General features: G+C 40.4%; 1 protein-coding gene across 2 annotated transcripts in view; it reads left to right on the forward strand.

Moving 5' to 3' along the window:
* The window catches only part of snx6 (sorting nexin 6), a 68,286-nt gene that overhangs the window by 13,916 nt on the left and 36,466 nt on the right, over positions 1–17,904 (forward strand). For both annotated transcript variants that reach the window (XM_028821222.2, XM_028821223.2), the window contains exons 3-4: positions 11,442–11,546; positions 17,673–17,783. In XM_028821222.2, coding sequence (XP_028677055.1) covers positions 11,442–11,546; positions 17,673–17,783 — 216 coding nt within the window. The remainder of the gene's footprint in view (positions 1–11,441; positions 11,547–17,672; positions 17,784–17,904) is intronic.

Here is a 17,904-nt window from a genome sequence, read left to right on the forward strand (position 1 = left end):
CCAGCTCACCTGTGCCCATCACACAATATCTGAATATAAAGAAAGGTGAAGGTCTCAGTAAGGCTGATCTCTCAGGTCACCAAACAACTTGACGATGTTCTTAGGAAAAACAGAAAATCAACAGTTATGGAAATGTCTGCTGTGTCCGAATGAGAGCAGCAACAAGCCATAGAATTAAATAACGAGTTTAATTAACGGCAAGAATTGGCTTCTCATTAAGAAACTGGTTGGAGTGAAATTAGTTGGAGTTTGAAGCCCCAATTTAGCTGGTCAACTGTTGACTTGTTTCACATTTGATTTCTGTTTGGCTGTCATTTAATGAAGAGAAATTAATTCAGAGCACTGAATCCTTAAAAATGGGGCTATTAAAATGAAGGGGAAAAGAAGTTAATTAGTAGTGAAAAGTGGTCACTGATTAGGAAAAGGGTGAGAATGAAAACCTGCAGCCACTGCGGCCCTAAAGGACTGGAGTTTGCCACCCCTGTACTATAGACGCATTCTAGAATAGGGGTCCGCAATCACAGTCCTGGAGGGCCACAGTGGCTGCAGGTTTTTGCTCCAACCCAATTGCTTAATGAGAAGCCCTTAGTCCTCAAGTGACCCTTCTGCTTCACTTTAGTGGTCTCGCTCGTTAAGATTTTGAACCCTTATTGCTTATTTTAGTCATAAGCAGCTGTATTCTTGGTTTTTAATCGCTCGTAATTAGCAATAAGATGCAAATGACAAAAGAGACCAGCATTTCTCCATTTAGCTTGTTACCATTTACTCCTTTTGTGTATTTATCGTGTACTATTGGGTTTAATTAAATACTTTGAAGGAAAGTGAAGAGAAAAAAGTGAAGGACTGAGAATTACTCGTCTGTTTTAGCCTTCAGATCATTTGGATGATATCCTTAGAAAGGGGAAGGAAATTAAGGATATGAGAATGACCTAACATGGCAGAGTTAAAGCACTGACAGGCCATGAAATGAAATTATTGGCAAGAATTGCTTTCTAATTAAGCAATCCCTCCAGGAGTGGGATTGAGGACCCCTGTTCTAGCATGTCCAGTATTGTGAATGCCATCCCACAGCCCATTATAACATACAGTAAGTTCTATAGACACATTCTAGAATGTCCAGTATTGTGAATGCCATCCCACAGCCCCTAGTAGCACATTGTGTACAGAAGTACATGTAGTGGAGGGCGAGCAGAGCAGGGGTAGGCAATATGACAGCAGACATGTTTACACTCTAAAATTGGATGTAGGAATTTGATACGGATAAGATCATAGTACAAGAGCTTGTGATCTAAATCAAAATGTTGCTCCTCACGAGGTGGTACATGTCCATGAACCAAGTGGGTGGATGTGGTGACATTGGATTAATCGTCAGAGGTTATTTAAATGTGCAGCCTTATCATGCCATGTCAGTCTGAGAACTACTAGAGCTTCCTTAATCCTTCTAAAAATTATATCTCCACATAGGACAATAATTCTTAAAACCTGCAGTACAGAATAAAGTATATTAAGAAATTTTATATTTTTTATCATTTTACTTTTGTATCTTGTTTTATAAAATATCTTGTGATTGTATGCGTTATACATGGTGCTGCTATTTGAAATGAAGATTCAGTCTTTTTATGATGGATATCTTTAGAAGAATTATTCACTCTCTCCTTGTCCATCACAACAGATTATTAACATGTAATCTAGTTTTTATTTCTTTTCTATTTTTGTCTCCTATAGTCAAATGCCTAAATAGACAAACTTTTTTTTAAAAAAGGAAATGTTCTTTTAGCCCCACAGTGCCTGGATGTTGGTTTACTTTTTCACCGTATGGGGTGATGGGAGATCTTCATTGTCAGATAACAGAAGCAGAGTCAGGTTAAATAATAAAAGCTGTTAGTACGACGAAACAGAGTCAGATTGTTACACGTGAGGGTAAATCAAAAAGAACGGGCAATTTTAAAAGTTACCCGGTAACTGCAATGCATAGAAGCTGACGCAATACAACACATTGGCATGGCAGTAGCTTATGGGTAGCTCAGACACACACAGCGTTGCACTCTGCTGTTTCTCTAGTTGAAGCCATGGTCAGATGAACATGAACACTTTGCTGTGGCATTGCACCATTGTTGGAACAACGTGCCATAGTGGAATTTCTTTGGGCAGAGGGAGGGAAACCTGCTGAAATTCACTGAAGGGTGTTGGCTTGTGCAGATCAGTAAGCTGTTTGTGTGCCCATCTTCTGCAAACCTTTACGGTACCCCCAGTCATCATGAACAATGGCATGTGCAGATCCATGGCTGACATCTAAATGTGCAAGAAACATCAGACAATGTAATCCTTTGATCGTGTCTGATGAAGACATTCACCATGTTGATGTGGGCGTGTGAGCGCATGATGTTGACGGTCAACCAGCTTGAACTTTGCAGACGGCACTTGTTCTTCCCACTTTAAACCTTTCTACCCAAACACAAACTTTTTGTTGAGTCCCGCTGTTTTCAGTTCCATACTGAGCCAACATCCTTGAGTGAATTTCAGCAGGTTTCCACTCCCTCTGCACAAAGAAATCTCACTATGCTGTCTCTCTCTGTGTCGTTCAACAATGGTGCAGTCCCGCAGTGGAGCGTCCATGTTCATTTGACCTTGGCTTTAACTACTCTAATGACAGAGAGCCATGCTGTGCGTGTTCAAACTACCCACAAGCCTCTGCGAATGTATTGTATTGTGTCACCTTCTATCCATGGCAGCTACCATGTAATTTTCAAATTGCCTGTATTTTTTGATTTACATATATATGAGGGTAACAGGAGAAATTCTAAACCAGTACTGGCATTTTTAAAGCTAATGCATGTTTTTGAAGACCTTGAGCTTTCCCTACATTTTTTTTCTTAAGTATTCAGTTTGGTTTTGGTTCAAGGGAGAATAGTTTCTATTAATTGGATCTTGTTTTATTACCAGATGGGTGCTCCTTTTAAGAAGTATACTAAAAAGCAAAATGATGTAGTGAATGCGGCACAGTGCACATGTAAGCCTGTTAGGCTAGCTCAGTGTGTGTCTGTGTGTGCGCGCGCATGTGTGCGCATGCCTCAGGGTCTGTTGTAAATATAACTAATGTTCTGGGCCCATCATCACATGAATATGCCATTCCAGTTGTCCTGCATGCTGTGTTAATGTGTTTGATGAACATACAGAGAAAAAAAAGGATCCCCTGGCACAATCATCAAGCCTCTTCTGAGGGGTTTTTCAGGCAGAAATTGAAATCGTATACTTGGTGTGTTAAACCGTATATTACTTCACAGTGCCCAAGTATCTTGTTTATATTCGTAAATTGTGAAACGTACCAGTTCAAATGTTTGTATCTGAGGATTCTGAAATAATCGTATTTCTACGCATGAGATTAATGGAGGAGTTGAGGAGCAGCCACACCACATGCACTTCAGAATAGGTAATCCACTTGAAGCTAAGCATGTTTGGGAATGGCCAGTACTTGGATGGTAGACCATCTAGGAGAAGCTTGGGTTACTGCTGGTAGAGGCATTGGTGAGGCCATCTGGAGCAATTACACCATAGTCTGTATGTGGATCCTGATGGCCTAGTGCAGTGACGGGGACACTGCTGTAAAGTTTTGTCTTCCTACAGATGAGACGTAAAATGGAGATCCTGACTCCGTCTGCCGTCATCAAAGATCCCTGGGCATCCCTCGAAAAGAGTAGGGTCCCTATGTCCTGACTACATTGCCTATCACAGCTTCATCCATCCTGGCCCCCAGTTATCCCTGTCTCTGATTGGTTACTTTCTATCTTGCACCCTCATTACTTAAATGCTAATGTGTGGTGAGTGTGCTAGTACAAAATGGCTGCTGTTGCTTTGCCCAGGTGGGTGCCACACATTAAGTGGTGGTTGAAGTGGCTCCCCATTCTATGTAAAGTGCTTGAAGTAGCGACGAAAGCGTTAATCAAATCAAATCAAAATCTTTATTGTTTTTGTAGCAATGAGACATTGTACAACGAAATTTAGGTGCAATCTTCCAATGCAAAAATAAAATAAAAACAAAACGCAATTACTCAAGTTAAAACTGAAATTATCCACTCATACATACGTCATATTGCACTTGTCCCATAGCCAATGATAACTTAGAGCTGTATTGTAAACATGAAGGTGCACTTGGTCAGATTGACCACTTAGCAGCATTCAGCATGGTGATGGCTGAAGGATAGAAACTGTTTCTCAGTCTACTTGTCTTAGTCTTTATGGATCTGAAACGTCTGCCCTGAAGGTAGGCGTTCAAACAATGCATGTCCTGGGTGTGATGGGTCCTGAAGAATTTTCTTGACGTTCCTGAGGCAACAGGAACTATGTAGTTTTTCTAGTGAAGGGAGAGGACGGCTGACTTTCTGCTGGGCGACCTTAATGACCCTGTGGAGCTCTTTCCTCTGTGCTACTGTGCAGCTGGAGAGCCACGCACAGAGACAGTAGGCCAGGATGCTCGCTACTGTGCAGCGGTAAAAGGACACCAGCAGTTTCTCAGGGATGTTGTTCTTCCAGAGAACCCTCAGGAAGTAGAGTCTCTTTTGGGCCTTCTTCACTACCTCAGCAGTGTGTGTTCCCCAGGTCCAGTCTCTTCCTAATGGTGACTCCCAAGAAGCGGAAGTCTGAGACCCTCTCCACACAGTCCCCATTGATGATGAGTGGCTGGATGTTGTCTGCTTTCTTCCTGAAGTCCATGGTGAGCTCCTTAGCTATATTTAGGAGCAAGTTGTTATTCCCTACACCACGTTGTCAGTCACTCCACCTCATCCCTGAAGGCAGACTCATCCCCCCCCCCCGAGAAATGAGCCCTACTACCATGGTATCGTCAGCGATTTTAACAAAGGTGTTACTGTAGTGGGTGTAGAGGGTATAGAGCAGGGGGCTCAGCACACAGCCCTGTGGGGAGCCAGTGCTGAAGCTGATGGGTGTGTAGAAGTACGGGCCCAGTGTAACCCTCTTGAGTGTGATCACTCAGGAAGTCCTTGATCCAAAGGCAGGTGGAGTGTGGAAGTCCTATGTCTGACAGTTTGGTCACCAGTCTGTGGGGTAAGATGGTATTAAAGGCAGAGCTGAAGTCTGCTGCTCCAGATGGGACAGAACAACATGGAGAACAGTGGCCACAGCGTCCTCCATAAACCTGTTTGCTCTGTAGGCAGACTGGTGCGGATCAAGCATGGGAGGAATGAAGCTGATGAGCTTCTCGAAGCACTTCATAACCACAGGGATCAGTGCAACTGACCTGTAGCCATTAAGACTGGTGATGGTCTGTTTCTTGGCCAGAGGCACTGTGACAGAGGATTTCAGGCAGGATGGCACAGTGGACTGAGACTGTTTGGTGTGGCTTGCTTCCATGCATTGTTTGTGTTTCTCCTAGCTGTATTTTCTTACTCAGCTGATTTGTCCTCTAATCATACACTGTTACAGAGTGCCTTTGTATTTGTCAGATGATCTGATGTATTAAAAATGTTTTTTTGAATGTTGTGACAAATATTTTTTTATCACTTTCTAGTTATGCTAGATTAGAAGCCAAACTAATCTGAGAAATCCAGAAAGGAGAAGAGAAAATATATCTAAGAGAAGACAAAGCACAATGAGAGTTTACAGGGTCATGTTGTTAAACATTTTCATACACATTGTTCTGTATATACTTTATACATCTTGGTCAACCAAAGAAATAAAATTATTTATTAATAATACATGAAGGCAATCTGACCTAGTAGCTAAGGCATTGGACTTTAACCTTCAAGGTTGTTTGTTCAGTTTCCTTGTCTTACTAGCTGACTCTGAACAAGTCACTTATCTGGCTTTGGCTTCGGCTTCATTTAGATGGAAAACAAATTTAACAGATGCACTCCAGCTCTGTACGTATAAAGCTCCATAAAGGTACGAGGGTTGTCTGGGTTCCATGCGGAATCACTCGAAATAAGTAGCCAAGGATTTTTTTTTCTATTTTTCTCATGTACTTCGATCCTTTTTAAACTTTTTCCAAGTATTCACCACCAACATCAATGCACTTTTGGGCTCTTCTGACCCACGCCGCAAAACACTCGCGAAAGGCTGTCTTTGGGAGGTTGTCCAGCTGTTCTTTGACAGCTGCAATCAGTTCCTCTTGAGTTTCAAAGTTGTGGCCTCGCAGGGGTTCTGTCACCTTCGGGAAGAGCCAAAAGTCACATTGTGCAAGATCAGGCGAGTAGGGTGGCGGGTTCAAAACTTTGACACCACTGTCTTCAATGAAATGCTTCGTCGCATTAGCCGTGTGGGCTGGCGCATTGTCATGATGCAAAAAGTGCCTTCGCAAGTTCTTGGACCGGCCTCTAGCCATCGCAGAAAAAACATCAGGCAGGCACTGAGTGGTGTACCACTCGTAGGTCACAGTTTTCCTCTCTATCAGTGGAATTGACGCGATAATGCCATCGATGTTGAAAAAGATGGCAAACATGGTGCGTTTCACCGAGCGGATTAAACCGTCAGAAAAGTCGTAAAAAATCATCACTCGAAAGTCACGCACGCACGGAGTCGGGAGCTTCGCCGGCTGCGCCCTCTCAGTTTGTTTGCTTCTCTTGTTCATTCTAAAGGAAGAGAGGGAGCAAAACATCTGAACAAAAACATGCAACCACTTGAATAATCCCTCTACACATCAGAACAGGTTTCGACAGGCTGACACTCGACAAACGATAAAATTCCGCGCGGAACCCAGACAACCCTCGTATGACAGACAAAATACAGATGTTTTGTTTGTTGTAAAATAGAAATGAGTTCATGTTGAGAAAATTTACAGCACGTTCCTTTTTGTGTGAGTATTCAAATTTTGGATGCTTTCCTGTGCAATGCTTATTTTGCATTTAAGAAGAGAATCTGGCAATTACTGCATAAATTTAATAAAAAATGTTTACAACATTGAAAGTGTTGTTGTAGTGAGCTTGACGGATTGCTTTTCTGGGTCCCTTTTTTCTGAAACTTATTTTTTATAAATAAATGTTATTTAAGGTAAAAGAGTTTATGATCTCGGCGCATGAATTTTTAGGTAAGTGTGAATCATAGTGGGCTGCAAAACGTCAAGTGAACTTTATACTCGTATTGTGTTTATGATAAACAATATAACTGCTTTTTTATTGACTGTGGTAAAGTTTCAAATTCTTTTGTTTTAAATTTCTTAAGGTGGCTTTGTGGAGTGTTAATAGTAAAATAATACTTTTTTCTGTAGCGCTTTTTTCACTAATCAAAGCATTTTTACACAGTGAGTGGGGAGCCACTTTAAACACCACTAATGTGCAACGTCCAACTGGGTGATCCGACGGCAGACATTTTTGTGCCAGTAGGCTCGGCACACATTAGCTATTAGGGTGGTGAAGGGGAAAGTCAGTAGGGCCCCCTATGGAATCCGATTTATTTTTTTGCAAATTCTGTTTTATTTTTTTTGATTTTCATTTTTCACCTTTTTATTTTTCCTGGATTCTGATTTTTGGGTTTTTACATTTTTTTTTTTTTTTTACTGTAAGAAAGTAGTAACCGCTACAACAAAACAAACAATAATGAAATGTCACTTTGCGTTCCTTTTAATGAAACGGCACACTAGCACAAGTGAACCTTTTTTTGCAGTTCCATTCATCAGGTAGGAGCTCAGATCCTCCACGATGCTGTGTGCGGAGTCTGCAGCAGGACAGGTAGCGCCCTCCAGAATTGTAAGAGCTGTTAATAACTTCTGAGATGAAAGTGAACTTCACTTTTGGAAAAAAGAAAGAGTGGCCCGCTTTTTAAGGGCTCGTTGCATCCGAGGAGACACCTGCTCTTCTGCCCTGGTTTGTAGGTGCAGTTTATAATGGAAAAGTTCACCGCGAGGGAAAACATTTACGAAATCCCGAAACATCGTTGTTAATTTTGAAAAGGGAACCCGTTAACAACCAGTGCTGTTCACTCATAACATTTTTCTCCGGGAAAAACAGTTAATACCGGTTAAATACTTGTATAATTTAATTGGTTAAATGATTCACGGTAAATACATCACGTGCAATTAGTACTGCCTACATAAAAGAATTACCATACAGCCAAATGTTTATTCACCTATCACTATGATGAGAACTGTGTGCTCCCAGCTATCATCAACTACAACATAAATTTTCTTGCCACGAATCTTTCGAAGAATGGCGTCCATATGTTGTTCAAAGACACAGGGCAAGTGAGTCTGACAAAGACTGCTCTCATTTTCTGGCAGTGCACCTCCTTGTTTACAATGCTTAATAAAGAAAGGATGCGTCTTTGTCATTTTTTTGAGCGGCTATGTCTGACTCACATGGACACAAACGTGTTTCTCTTGTTGTTACCTGAAGGCGAACACTTTTTTTGATCTTAATTTCTCCTTGTTTTTGAGATGGGTTTTAGATTTGACGTGGTCATTGCAAGCATCTTTTCATGTCCACTCTGTGGTATGCTGGGAAAACTTGCAGAAAAGTTGTTCTCCAGATTCGTAAAAGTCGCCGGGATATTGTTGTGCTCTCAGTTTTGCAGTTAAGCGTTTCTTAGTTTGTTCGGCGTATTTAGGGTACTGCTCACTTTGACATTTCTTTCTCGTGCAGCTGGCTAGCACGCCTTTAACGAGAAAACATAAGGAAACACGCGCACAAACAAAGGCACGACTGGATTTGTACTAAGAGTTGCGCTCAGTTGAAAAACAGCAAACTACAAAATAGTATCTGAATGACAGAACTACAGATTATTCAATCGTTTAATTTATTGGGAAGTTTTGTAACCGTCACCCCTTCAGTCTCTAAATTCCGCACATTTCCATTTTGAAATCTAAAATCCACTTTTAAGCGTTAATTCCGTGATTCCGTCCGTGTTTTCCGCATCGTGGAAATCATAGGTGGCCCTAAGCTAGCCAGTCAGAGATAGGGCATGATTAGGGGGCCAGAACGACTAGGCCGTTGTCAGTTTAGCCAGCACATTGGGGTTCACCCTTCTCTTTATGAAGGATGCTGAGTAATCTTTAATGATGTTGGAGAGTCAGGACCTCAGTTTTATGTCTCGTTCGAAGGATGACGCCATTTTTACATCACAGTGTCCCTGTCACTGCACTGGGGGCATTGGGATCCACACACTTGACCATAGGTTAAGTGACGGCTGTTGGCCTTGCCAACACCTCTTCCATCTGGTAGTCCTGGTCAGTAGATTCAAACCAAGTGGGACATTTATGCATTAAGTCTGCTTTCTGTTTTGTTTACAGTACCGTATTTCAGAAAATTCATTGACTTCAGAAATCGTACCGGTTGCCTCTTGACTCCTTTGTAGGTGGATCTGATGCTGACCTGGGAAGGCCTTTCAGTGAGACTTTGGTATTACCGTGATTACCCATCATATACTGACACTATATGATATATCATCATATACACGTGTGAATTTCCCCTTGGGATTAATAAAGTCTATCTATCTATCTACCTATCTATCTATCTATCTATCTATCTATCTATCTATCTATCTATCTATCTATCTATCTATCTATCTATCTATCTATCTATCTACCTATCTACCTATCTACCTATCTACCTATCTATCTACCTATCTACCTACCTACCTACCTTGTCATACTTGTGACATGACTGTACTCAATACACTGTTGCTATTTTAATAATAATTCCTTACATTTATATAGCACTTTTCTCACTATTCAAAGCGGTCTTCACACAGGGAGGACCCGGGAAGTGATTCCACAATCTCCTTACTGCAAAGCTGCAGCACTACCACTGCGCCACCTGTATTTTGGTGGATGTTACTTGTTTAATTTTAAGCAACTTTTGTTTTGTACGTTCAGATTTGCATCAAGGTTACAAGCACTTACTGTATTTAAAATTGGGCTAACGGCAATGCTCAATGTGATTTGGAAAGCTTTGATGCATAACAAGATATCAAACCAGTAGATCTTAAAGAATCTGAAAGTAACAGGCATCCTGCACCATATATAACCATTCTAAGAAAGACCAAATAAAACTAGGAGGTAAGTATAAAAATCACTAAAATAATAATTACTATAGCAATAAATTTACCACCAACCTTTGTGGGATTAAATCAATAAATATCCATCACTCAGTTTCGATGAAGTTCTTGTTTGTAAAGGGAAAAACATGCGATCGGATCTTTTGCCTTTGGTGTTTTCCTTGTGGTTTTTGCTGAAAAGAACAAAAAAGAGAAGTTTATTAAATCAGGGAGGGCTGTGCAGAATGGACAGTCGTCGTAGCGCTGATGCTGACTTGTCTTTCCTGCTGACACAAGACCATACTACTGCTGTGTTCTAGTGCCCTCCAAGGTCAAAGGGTGGAAGACTTTAGTCTTATGCCTTACTTATGATAACAACTTAATGCTGTGAAAAACATTGAATCCAGTTTAGGGTCACAACTGGGTGGAGCCTATCCCAACAAAAGTGGTCACAAGGCAGAAGCCCACCCTGGATAGGTTTTTCAGGACACACTGTCACACAGAGGCCATTATTGAATCATCGGTTTAGCGTGCATGTGTTTTGGAAGGTGGTGGAAAAGCAAAAATACTTGGAGAAGAACTCGCTGTGATGGAGGTAAAACATGCAGACGGGTACTTCAGCTTATTAGACAAAGGCACTATATCCACTGTGTTGTCACAATGCTTATTTTTTTTTTTGTTTTTATCACTTTAGTTATTGAATCATTGCTCTGAGTTATAAAAGTAGAGTTTTAGAATAGTGCTTGTTTATTAACATCCAGGATGCAGCAAGTTGCTAAAATGTTACTGTTTTGATCAGATGTTTAACTGAAGGGGTGATGTGACGTTTGTAACGTATTGTTTAGGGGCATAATAACCAGTTTAATTTAAAGTTTATGTGAATACGTTTTTAAGAAAAACATGTGTGATCCATGTTGCTCGTCATTCAGAATCACATACAGAAGTCATGTTTTTGTTTCCAGTCATGAAATATTGCAGTATGTGATTTTTCAGATGTGTCACTTTATTTCTTGTAGCTTGTTTAAACTTTGTGAAGTTCATAATATAATCACATTTTTTTTTTTATTGAGGAATCATTCACAAGATTCATTCACTGGGCGGAGTGGTGGCTCTGAGGCTAAGGATCTGCGCTGGTATCCCGAAGGTTGCCGGTTCAAATCCCTGTCACTGCCAAAAGATATCCTGCTCTGCTGGGCCCTTGAGCAAGGCCCTTAACCTGTAATTGCTCCAGGGGCGCTGTACAATGGCTGACCCTGCGCTCTGACCCCAAGGGGTATGCGAAAACTACCAAATTCCTAATACAAGAAATTGTATAAGGCGAAACAAAGAACAAAAAAAAAAAAGATGAGATTCATTCGAGACGGATTTCATTGTGTAGATTTACAACCGAATTTTGAAATTGTTCTGAGTTGTGCTTGCAGCCTTGTCTTTTCACACCTCTTCTTTTTTTCTTTCCACAGCCCAGGGCAGTGAATGTTGATCTTCAGACAGATGCAACTCTTCAAGTTGACATTTCAGATGCATTGAGTGAAAGGGACAAAGTTAAATTTACCGTGCACACAAAGGTTAGTTTTCTGTCATTCGTGTTTTAAATCTTGTATTTTATGGATAGTTTTTTTTTTAACTTCCCTTCATATACCTTGAGGTGTGTGTGTCTATAGAAATTGCATTGATAGAAGTGAAAATTTCAAAATCACAACACCAAGATTCCAAAAATATCTTATTATATTGTATCTGCTGCCACAATTGGAAAAGCAAAAGAAGCAACCAAAATGTTGTAAGTCACATTTGGATATGGGCATCTGCCAAATACGTAAATGTAATGTTCTTTATGAAACTAAGATGTGAAAAGTAAAGGCACAAAGTCTATACTGCAAGACTCCTCTTTAAAGGGACAACACAGTTCTAAGTTGAATAGGTTTGCTCGGAGGAATTTAATTTCAGTGGCTGTCTCAGAGAATTAAGACAAAGTCGATTGTTACAGGCTGATAAAATGTTGTACTGTACTACCATAATACCAAAATGGTATTCCCTGTTTGAACCTCAACATAAAGGAATGAATCTCCGCCTTTATATTAATAGTGGAATGGTAATAATACAGATATCTCAGTTTGTACTTCTTGTATGTTGTTAATCCCCTTTTACCATTGGTTCTCTTTTATTGTTCAGACTTGCATGAGGCCTCTTAAAATGTTTATTTTTTTCACTTAACATGTTGGCAAAAATGCATGTGTTCAGTGTTTCTATTTATTTATTTATTTATAAACGGCTGAGGTAAAAAGCTGTTAAATTAGATATTTAGTAGACCTTGGGCAGATGGTCTGGCATTAACCCTTAAACCGCCGGAACTGGCTATAGTCAGTTCCCAAAGCCATTTGCCAGCACGCTGGAGCAGAGTATATTCAACAAAGTACATTCGTTGAACGCCGTAACGGGCTAAAGTTGGTTTCCAGTGCAATTTGGAAGCACGCTGGAGCAGAGTATATTCACGACGTAAATTCATTGAATGCTGCAACCGGCTATGGTCGTGTCTCAGTGCAATTTGCCAGTACGCTGGAGCCGAGTATATTCAGCGACGTAAATTCATTGAATGCCGCAACTGACTATTGTCGCTTCCCAGAGCAATTTGCCAGCACACCAGAACTGATCAGTCCGTGCCGTACATTCGTTGAGCTGCCAGCTGGTGACCACTGCTGGCCCCGGCAGAAATTCAGCAATTCACTGTCCCTGGGATTGAACCGCTGCACTAGACTACCCTGCTGGCATCAGCGCTTACGTCTGTGTGCTTCCGTGCAGCTAGTTCAAGCGCAGTTGGCTTGGTGATTTACTGAATTTCGTCAATGGCATCAGTTGCACCTGGTACATATCATAATAGATTGTTGCAGTAGTTTTTTTTTTTAATAGTTTTTACAGTTCATTGGCAGTGTGTAAAATGATCAGTGTTGCAGTCATTGTGATGCTCTTTGCATGGGAAATAAAACGTGTTTCATTAAAATTTCACATTTTCTGTGTGAATTGTGATGTTTACTTGGTGTCCAGGGGTGCATTAACCGCCCAAGTATGTGGCAGTTTAAGGGTTAAGTGGCTCCTGAGCCGATGCTCTTCTTGAGTCGTCATTGTGTATAACAGGATTGTTTCACAACTTTGAAAAACAGGTTACGTCAACATTTATATTGCTACTGTTTATAATCGTCTTGCTCCTTGCATCAGATCAAGTTATCAGTGTCATCTGTCATTTCCCAAAACCCCCCACTTGAAATCGCAGACTTAATTAAGAAGGGACCTTCATCACAAGACACTGACACTCTGCTTTTGACAGACAAAGCAGTAAACAGAGTTCACCCAAAACATTGGCTGGGTGTGGTGGCTGGCATGCAGTGAGATGAGGAGTTTATAATAAGCAAACGTGGCATGAGAAATAGTACAGTAATAAAATAACATGTAAGACGAGAGTTTTTATTGTAATTCTTAGGTATGTTTGTCTTAAATTCATTCTTTACAAATTCAACAATTCAGGTGACATTTAATGACTATTAGTATTCATTATTAACAGCAGTATTTCAATGTAATGTTATTTTCAATGTTTTTTTTTTTCTTCATTACCTATAAATTAATTTGTAGTTGACATATCAGTGCACACTTCCAAGGGTTACGAGGAACCAGCATCTAATGTCATTTGTTGTTCAAGTTCCCTTTTGATGTGAAGTTGAGTAGGTTGTTTTTGAAAATTATAAATGTAGAAAGTGGTAACGTGAGTACTGGTCATCAGCTTACTGTTTGAATTGTTCTTCATTTCACTGTCAAATGTGTTCAGTACGCGTGCTTCCAGTAGCCATACGTGATTAATAAATATGTTTTTGATTTTCTTTGCTGTTTATTTTTTCTCATAAGGATAGAGTGGCAAGGCAAACTGAGCCAGCTCTTAGCCATAAATGACAGCTTTGGGGATAAGGAACGATTTAGTGCGATTCCGGATTGGTCTGCGTCCAGGTGCCTTCTACTAGTGACACAATTACACGATGTATGTGTGTTCTTAAAAACTGCGATGCAATTACATGGTGTCAAAAAAGACCACATTAGGCTGCAACATCAGTACTTGCTGTCCAAGTCAGCCGTAGATTACTAAGAATTGCCACCATCCAGAGGTACGTGAGCCAACAAACAGCCATGACGGGTTACAGGCTGAATGTGACAGTAGCACATGGATATTGAACTGTACATTAATTTAGAACCTGTTAATCCTTATTTTTGTGCGACTCGAACTGAGTAATGCAGTATAATTTTGTAACGCTGCCACGTAAACAAAAGTAATACGTTTTTCTGCTGTTGATCGGGTTTTGTGTGGATAGTACTTCTAGACTGAGATTGACAGCGGTGCCCCAGAGGTCGGACATCCAGTTTTCTTTTTTTTGTTTTCTGGGAGCAATTTGCATAAAGTGTGCAATTTTAAAAGGAGAGAGAGGACAGCCAAGAAGAAAAGGGGAGAATCGAATGAAGCAGATCCACATCTGCCTGGGCCATGAGAAGAGGGTCCTGGAGCTTCTAAAGACCTGACTGTTAGGTGGAAGTCAGGGATTCTCTTTTGATTTGTGAATTGGGCGTTCTGCTATTTCCCACGGACTCAGGTGAGCTTCACGAAGACCTTATTGTTCTTTATCATGGCACAGACTGACTGTATAGCTTTTTACAGTTAAGACTCTCACTGCTTGGGGTCGGCATCCAAATATACTCTTCGTTACATCTGCTGCCAACAGGGGCTGAAACTTTGGACTAATAAAAGCTTCGGAAGGGGAACTGGGGGAGTGATATTCTTACTGTATGTATATATGTGTGTGTGTGTATAATATATATAATAAACAGTACTGTGCAAAAGTTTTAGGCAGGTGTGAAAAAACGCTATAAACAAAGAATGATTTCAAAAATGGACGTGTTAATCATTTATTTTTATCAATCAACAAAATGCAGTGAATGAACAAAAGAGAAATGTAAATCAAATCAATATTTGGTGTGACCACCCTTTGCCTTCAAAACAGCATCAATTCTTCTAGGTACACTTGCACACAGTTTTTGAAGGAACTCGGCTGGTAGGTTGTTCCAAACATCTTGGAGAACTAACCCCAGATCTTCTGTGGATGTCGGCTTCCTCACATCCTTCTGTCTCTTCATGTAATCCCAGACACACTCGATGATGTTGAGGTCAGGGCTCTGTGTGGGCCATACCATCACTTCCAGGACTTCTTGTTCTTCTCTACGCTGAAGATAGTTCTTAATGACTTTGGCTGTATGTTTGGGGTCGTTGTCCTGCTGCAGAATAAATTTGGGGCCAATCATATGCCTCCCTGATGGTACTGCATGATGGATAAGTATCTGCCTGTATTTCTCAGCATTGAGAACACCATTAATCCTGACCAAATCTCCAACTCCATTTGCAGAAATGCAGCCCCAAACGTTCAAGGAACCTCCACCATACTTCACTGTTGCCTGCAGACTCTCATTATTGTACCGCTGTCCAGCCCTTCGACGAACAAACTGCCTTCTGCTACAGCCAAATATTTCAAATTTTGACTCATCAGTCCAGAGCACCTGCTGCCATTTTTCTGCACCCCAGTTCCTATGTTTTTGTGCATACTTGAGTCGCTTGGCCTTGTTTCCACGTCGGAGGTATGGCTTTTTGGCTGCAACTCTTCCATGAAGACCACTTCTGGCCAAATGTCTCCGGACAGTAGATGGGTATACCTGGGTCCCACTGGTTTCTGCCAGTTCTGAGCTGATGACCCTGCTGGACATCTTCCGATTTCGAAGGGTAATAAGCTCGATGTGTCTTTCATCTGCTGCACTAAGTTTTCTTGGCCGACCACTGCGTCTACGATCCTCAACGTTGCCCGTTTCTTTGTGCTTCTTCAAAAGAGCTTGAGCAGCACATCTTGAAACCCCAGTCTGCTTTGACATCTTTGTCTGGGAGAGACCTTGCTGATGCAGTAGAACTACCTTGTGTCTTGTTGCTGTGCTCAATCTTGCCATGACATGAAACTGTCTTCACAACCTCACCTTGGTAGCAGAGTTTGGCTGTTCCTCACCCAGTTTGAAGCTGTTTCTGTTTCAGTTAATGACTGTGTTTCAACCTACGTGTGACATTGATGATCATTAGCACCTGTTTGGTAGAATTGGTTGATCAGACACCTGACTAGAATCCTACAAAATCCCTGACTTTGCAAGTGGACCTATAAGAATTGATGCTGGTTTGAAGGCAAAAGGTAGGAACACCAAATATTGATTTGATTTAGATTTGTCTTTTGTTCGCTCACTTTACATTTTGTAAATTGATAAAAATAAACAATCATTATTTATATTTCTGAAAGCATTCTTTGTTTACAGCATTTTTTCACACCTGCCTAAAACTTTTGCACAGTACTGTGTGTGTGTGTGTGTATGTATGTATGTATATATATATATATATATATATATATATATGAACCGATCGCAACACGAGCAGCGTTTATAAGTCCTGCGAGAGAGATTTAACCTCGCCTGGGGCAGGAAATAAAGGACAAATATTGTTTTTACAAAGATTTAAAGTAAAAATGAAAATAATGCATATGTAACAATCTCTTTAAATTGTTTATCCGGTAAACCAAACCCAGGGGTGGGCAAGTGAAGCGAGCAGGGGGCAGAGCCCCCTAGTAGTAAATAATAATAAATCCACAATGTAGCAGTGGCGTGATAGCTGAACTGTGATATAGTGAGGGATAACTGTAAGCCCGATTTAAAGTGTGACGATCGCCCGTTTCGGTGTAGTGGGCAGATTTGTTACAATTTCACAGAGTTATTGACAGGGACAACCTGCTAAGGACAAAATAATCAGAATGATTCCTAATGGCAGAAATTAAGAAATGACACTACCAGATACCATGAATACAGGTCTTAAAAGTTGTATGTACAAATTTACTTTATATTAGTAATGGTTACCCTTGAAGTTCGCTTGGCAATATAATGTGCAGTCAGTAGATACTGTACATTGCAGTGTGATTGTGTTAACTCACAAAAATGGTTGTTTTCAGTGTTCTTTTTTTTTAGTTTTTGACTCACGTTTGTTAATATTACACCCAGAAGTGGAAGACATTTACACCTTTCAAAAACTTAAAGAATAGTTTTATAACAAGTTAAACATTTGATATTCTGCTACAATGTCACAGTGCCCATTCTAAACCTAATATATCTCTAACACGGTTAAACATTTACAGTTTGAAAACTTGTTAGTATTGATAAGATTTAAATAGAATGCTCACTGGCTGGAGATTAAGCTTAACACTGTGACACAGCACTCGGGTTAAAGAATAAAAGTTCTGCATCAGTCCTGGGTAATGGGTGAATTTGAACAGTTCTGATTTGTGAATTAGCTACAGGTAAAGTGCAAATCAAATATGTTTTGAAGATAAAGGGATTTTGTTGGGTACAAATCTGTTTGCACTCTGGCATGTGATTGTGCGCTGTGGTTTGGTTGGAGTGTGGCGTATGTAAGTGCTTGTGCAGAAACCGCATACTTGTATGCATTAGGAGGTGGTGCCTTACAGGAGTTTCCTTATTTGACGTAGTATTTTTGTGACATTAGTTTAAATATATTCCTCTTATGTTAGTCATATACGGTTTGTAGTAAACACTGTCAAAAACACGACTGTTTGTATCTTTTTCAGAGCACACTACCAAATTTTAAACAAAACGAGTTTTCTGTTGTCCGGCAGCATGAGGAATTCATTTGGCTTCATGATTCCTTTGTTGACAATGAAGAATATGCTGGTTATATCGTAAGTACTGCAACAATTGAGGTATTTGCTGAAAAGCAGCACAGTATTCTATTTAAGGGGTTTTCTCTATATGGCATTTGGTCATTTTTATACAGTAAATTTGGTTCTTATGCCAGTAATG

Source organism: Erpetoichthys calabaricus, chromosome 16, assembly GCF_900747795.2.
Source record: "Erpetoichthys calabaricus chromosome 16, fErpCal1.3, whole genome shotgun sequence".
Taxonomy (NCBI): Eukaryota; Metazoa; Chordata; class Cladistia; order Polypteriformes; family Polypteridae; genus Erpetoichthys; species Erpetoichthys calabaricus.